The sequence below is a fragment of the Staurois parvus genome, unplaced genomic scaffold (assembly GCF_062004578.1).
Source record: "Staurois parvus isolate SC_StPar_1 unplaced genomic scaffold, SC_StPar_1.0 ptg000159l, whole genome shotgun sequence".
Classification (NCBI taxonomy): domain Eukaryota; kingdom Metazoa; phylum Chordata; class Amphibia; order Anura; family Ranidae; genus Staurois; species Staurois parvus.
Window position 1 is genome coordinate 2,114,082 of NW_028317955.1, and position 6,000 is coordinate 2,120,081.

Genomic DNA, 6,000 nt, shown 5'->3' on the forward strand with positions numbered 1-6,000 from the left:
CCAATAAATTTAAATCGTCATCAGAGCAGTGGGAACACTTGTTTTGTGACTACATTCTAGAATAGGACTTCTTTTCACTTTGAAGAAATTTCCTTTCATTCCCTATTGTGTCCCTAGGACTGGAATTTGAGAGAAATCTCCCCTACAGGACACAGGAAGCAAAAAAAAAAAAAAAACCTAATAGGGGTTTAACCCCTCTCCACGTCATTAAAGGGAAAAAGAAAAAAAGTTTTGGCTTGACATATTTTCCTGTAGAACACCCCACTTGGTTAATGCAACACAAAGGGATAGATTTACTAAAGCTGGATCACTCAGAATCGGGTGCAACTGTGCATGGTAGCCAATCAGCTTCTAACTTCAGCTTGTTCAATTAAAGCGGAGTTCCACCTAAAAAAAAAAAAAAAAAAAGTCAGCAGCTACAAAAACTGTAGCTGCTGACTATTAAAATGCAGACACGTACCTGTCCCTCGGTGCAGCAGTGTCCTCACCACCGCTGGTTTCACCGGCAGTCTTTTCTCTCCCCGGCATCTTCAGTGTGGGCACCTGGCTGTGACAGCTTGCGGCTTCACAGTTGACTGCCCACTGCGCATGCGCGAGAAGCGCTGTGCTTTGTGAATGGCCTTGTACTCTTCTGGGACCTGTCACGTGTCCCAGAAGACTACAGGGAGGGAGGGGGGAAGACAACTTCCGCTTCCCATTGCCTCAGGCGATCGCAGTGGGAGTGGGTACCTGCCAAATTCGGGTACCTGCTCCCAAAAGGTGCCAATCCTTAATGGGGAGCGGGGGACAAAGGCTTAAAACGGAACTTCCTCTTTTGGGTGGAGCTCCGCTTTAAGCTTTGACAAGAAAACCTGGAAGAAGATTGGTTTCTGTGCAGAGCTGCACCATGTTTTGCACTCTCCAGTTTTAGTAAATAACCCCCCCACAGCGTGAATGGGGCATAATGTTTTTCTGCCCACAGCATTTAGGCCTTTCCTGTATGTTGGAGGGCTGCCACTCATATGGAGCTCCATTGTCTCTGTTTATTATTCCTGAGAGTCATTTACCTGCCAAAAGCGTGCAGAATGCCAGCTCTGATTTAATGTGCTTTGTCCAGGTCTGTGACTCAAGTATTGAAGCTAAAGACAGGTAGAATTTTCCAATAGATATCAGCAATGGCAAAAAACCATAAGGATCAAATAGTTTAACTGTCTGTCAGGGGGTGATTGTTATTTTTTATAAATTTATCTTCACTACATTCATATCACTATCTAAATATGGCATAGGTAAGTAGCCATAACTACCAGTAACTACCTCTACATGAAATTAGGTCTTTAAAGTGACCCTGTCAGTGTTTAAAAAAATCCCAATGGGAAGTTCGCTGCAGTACAAGAGCCGTTGTACTCACCTCGCCGGCAGCTAGTGTCTCCTACTTTCCTTCTATTCCAGAACTGCAACCTTCATCTGATCCTCCAGCATTTGGGAGTGTTGTGTGTCTGCGTCCCCCACTACACGCTGTGCTTCCATCCTCCATTCCCTATGTCACGATTGTGTTCGAAAGTGATGTAGGTGTTAGAAGACACACAACGCATGCTATGGGGACACAGTCTGGGGACATGGACATTTCACACTTCCAGCTGTATTGAATGCTGAGGGGAGTGACAGGACTATAGCACATGAACAGAGTTAAGGGAGAAGACACAGGAGGCTGCCATTTAGGATTTTCCTACAGACCAACAGGGTCACTTTAATACCTATTAGGGTCCTTTCACATGAGCGGATCCGCCTGCTCAGCTGGGGATCTCTCTGCTGATCTCCACTGAGCAGACGGATGACAGGGCCGTGTCCGCTCCGCTTATGTAGAGCGGACATGGATACAGCTGGCTTTCCTCTATGGGCGGTCAGATATAAACGGACCCCGTCTGTTTACATCCCACTGTTATCCGATCAGCTAGACAGATTGGGAATGGATCCTCATTCATTTGTTTTTAGTGGGTTGGATCACATCGCAGCCAGCACTCCATAGAGGGCAATGGATGGTCTGATCAAGTTCACCTGAAAAATGGACCCGATCAACCCATCTGTGTGAAGGGGACTTACAAACCTTTATTTCTCATCAATCATTATATCTCTACTTTCCACAATAGACACCTCATAAGTGTAACCAACCAGAAAGCAGCAATATTCTATGGTGTATTGGCCTGTGTGATCCCTTTTTTTTTTTTTTCATTGTTTTTATTTATTTATTTTTTGTTCCTTTGAATTAACTTTTGTACATAAACTATTACAAAGAGTAAAATGAACAAAAAGCATGTGGTAAGGTTAGAACAACTGCTCTTTAATTAAAATAATTGTAAAGCCTAAAAGGTTTTTAACCTTCATGCATTCTATACATGAACGTAGAAAACCTTCTGTGTGCTGCTCCCCCCATAGTCCCGCCTTATACTTACCTGAGCCTTGGCTCTCCTGAGTCTCTCTCTCCTCTTAGGCTGAGACAGAGCAGCGGGAGCCATTGTCAGTCACAGCCAGTGAGAAGCAAGCACGGGGCAGGGCTGAGCCGCGCTGTGTGTGTTACACACAGAGTGGGATTCAGGAGCGAGCACTCACGTGTGCCCCCCTCTGGGGGCACTCAGCAGAGGGGAGGATCCAGGAGCACTGGCTGGGGACCCGAAAAGAGGTGGATCATGGCTGCTCTGGGCAAAACCATTGCACAGAGCAAGTAGGTTTTTATTTTTTTAAATCTGAACCTTTAATATCACTTTAAAGGATAAGTTCACCTTTGGTAACAGGTTGCATGTTCCATCCGTTTTTAGGGTGGAACATGTAACACGTTCCCATAGCCGCCCGCTGCCAACCCCCCCCCCCCATCAGAAAATACGGGGAAACTTCTCCCCGTATTATCTGTCAGATTTGAAAACAGCCCAGCTGTACGTATTCCTGTCAGAATATCTGCTTGACCGTACATCCCGTACAGCAAACAGATATTCTGACAGGTCTGCAGGAGACTTGCATGACATCAGCGATCTACTGATTGCTGGTGCAATGCTTTCCAGGCTTCTGCAGACAAAAATAACTGCACTTTTTTTTTTACCTGCAAAAAATGTGCATTTATTATTTTTGTCTAAAAGTTGAATTTATCCTTTAAAGTAAAGCTAAAGGCAAAACTTTTTTTCATTTTGGATAGAGTAAGGGAGAGTTATAACCCCTGTCAGTTTTTTTTGTGTACTTATTGGGGGAGATTTAATTTCTTGTCTCATAGCCCAGTGGTCAGCAAGCCGCGGCTCGCGAGCCACATGCGGCTCTTTACACATTTTAATGCAGCTCTTCTGTGTGCCGGGCGCCCGCTCCCCTCCCTCCTCTCGGGCGGCTGCCCCAAAAGTCAGGACTCTGCAGCTAGCCCAGCAATGGGCAAACTACGGCCCGCGGGCCGTATACAGCCTGGCGGACCTTTTAATCCCGCGGAGCATGGCAAACATTGGCTGTCAGGATGTAGGCGGGGCAGCGTGACGAACTCCTCTCCTCTCACAGTCCGCCCTGAAGACCGGAACGGCGTGGGAACACGGCGAGAGGAACGCGCGGAGCAAAGGTAAGTGAATTGACACAATATGGGGAATGAATTCCTATAGGGGGGATGAATTACTATATGGGGGATGAATTACTATGGGGGATGAATTACTATATGGGGGATGAATTACTATGGGGGATGAATTACTATATGGGGGATGAATTACTAAATGGGGGATGAATTACTATATGGGGGATGAATTACTATAGGGGGGATGAATTACTATGGGGGATGAATTACTATATGGGGGATGAATTACTATATGAGGGATGAATTACTATATGGGGGATGAATTACTATATGGGGGATGAATTACTATGGGGGATGAATTACTATATGGGGGATGTATTTTCAGTTTTAAAAATGTGGCTCTCAAAATAAATTTCAAGTGTGGTTTTGGCGAGATTTGGCTCAGTTGAAAAAAAAGGTTGCCCACCACTGTCATAGCCAATAGGAAGATTTTCCTTTTATTCCCTGTGTAAGCTTCAAAACAGCTTGCTGGAACGTAGGGCCCCAGGATTCTTCCCTACCTCCATGTGACAGCAGTGGGTCAATCATGAGGCATCAGTACTGTCACATGCTCACCCTTACCCTGAAATTCCGAGTGTATCAGCGACTGCACAGAGTGGCTAAGGGAGTAAAGGAAAGGGAAGTATGTATTGCTGTGGAGGGGGAAGTTAAATAAACCTTTGTTTTGCATGGGCACAGGGACTGGTCATTTTATTTAAAGAACAAATTTCTTTTTAAATGCTATTTGTTTCAATAACACAAAAAAATGTGAAATGTTACTGAAATGATTTTATTTTGTTTTTAGCAACCTACAGTGTGATGCCAAATCCGATATAAAGAAGACGTTTACAAATACTTCAGGGACTTCCAAGTGCTACTTCCCGAAATGAATGGGAAGCATTATCAGGGAAGTCAGAGTGATACGTGCCATGCTGTTATTGTGAATCTAATAGAGGGGCTGATCAATATTAGTGGAGTTAAGTTTAGTGTCACGTGGCATATGTCAAACCTTCATTAGCCTCAGGGCACCTGTATTGGAATAATACACGGTGGTGTTTGCGTGGCAAAACTCCAAACTGGAGAAAAGTTTAGGATTCCTATAAATATGTACTTGGGGTGCATTTAACCACTTGCCCTCCAGAGGATTTACCCCCCCCCCCCCCCTTCCTGATCAGGCCATTTTTTGGGATACGGGAATTTTTTTTTTTTTTACTAGTAATGGCGGTGATTAGTGACTTATAGTGGGACTGCGGCAGACATTCTGACACTGTGGGGGGGACTGACTAACTGCCACTGACATCCCAATTACATTAATACTGTGATCAGTGCTAATAAAAAGCCCTGACACTGTACTAATGACACTGGGCAGGAAGGGGTTAACATCTGGGGCAATCAAAGGGTTAACTGTGGTGTGCTGTTTTACGGTGTGTGGTTTACTATGTAAACATGCTGCTTTGTACTGCTCTGCTATACAGAGCAATACAAAGCAGCAAGCTGGTGCTGACAGGGGAAAGATCAGTGTGTGACATGAGATCCCTGCCTTCTGAAGCTCAGAAATGCTGTGTAAAATATGTACTTTAGGAAGCCATAGAGGAGCAAAGACTGCAGATAAATCAGTGCAACTTATATAGGAGGAATTGTTTAATATGTGTGTATTACCTGAGACCAGTCACTTCAGTGGGTATATAAATAAGGCCTGGTTTACACCATCACGGGTGTTTTAAGGTATGAGATTCACACCTGCTCTTGCACCCAAAACCACCTGCAGCCAAAACATACTGCTGTTTAAGAACCAGCAGGGCTGCCATTCAATGAATGTGCAGGTGTGGGAACCCAAGAGCACCATGCTCTTGCCTGGACGCTGTGTTTTGAAAATGGTACAGGAAACTTTTTGCTACATGAATCATAGGGACAGCAGCCCATTCAAATGAAAGGGCTGCTGAGCCCCCACGTGGCCTGCATACCTGCAATAGTGTGAACCAGGCCTGAGGGTTTACAACCAATTGTCCTTTACAGCATGTCTTTTTATGTGTCTGACTTGGTATTTATGCAGTGGAAGTAACCAATAAAAATCTATTGATGTAGAAAAAAAAACGCTCTTTCTAGATTTTTTCTTTATTTTTTTTTTTTTATCCTAAACTGGTATTGGGCTTTAAGCATAAACATTTCTAACAAAACCGCATAGCCTATAAAATGTTGTGCTTTCAGCAGTCCAGGCTTCCTTGACCACTTGACCTCCAGGCCATTTTGTTTACATGTGAAAATCAATATGTTTTGTTAGGAAATTAGAACCCCCAAACATAACTTTTTTTTAAAATAAAGGCCTTAGAGAATAAAATGGTGGGTTTCACATTTTTTTATGTCAGACTGTATTTACTGGTGGTTGGCTGTATAGTACCCCTGCTGGTACGATGGGGGCTCTGAAGGCTAATACTGGCTGGAACAGA

General features: G+C 44.2%; 1 protein-coding gene across 4 annotated transcripts in view; it reads left to right on the forward strand.

The window, feature by feature from the left end:
- Positions 1-5,647, forward strand: part of AGBL2 (AGBL carboxypeptidase 2) — a 68,647-nt gene extending 63,000 nt beyond the window's left edge. For all 4 annotated transcript variants that reach the window (XM_089675831.1, XM_089675832.1, XM_089675834.1 and 1 more), the window contains one exon: positions 4,359-5,647. Coding sequence is in view for 1 of the 4 variants with exons in the window: in XM_089675832.1 (XP_089531958.1) it covers positions 4,359-4,373 (15 nt within the window). In the remaining 3 variants the exon portion in view is untranslated. The remainder of the gene's footprint in view (positions 1-4,358) is intronic.
- Positions 5,648-6,000: the final 353 nt, after the last annotated feature.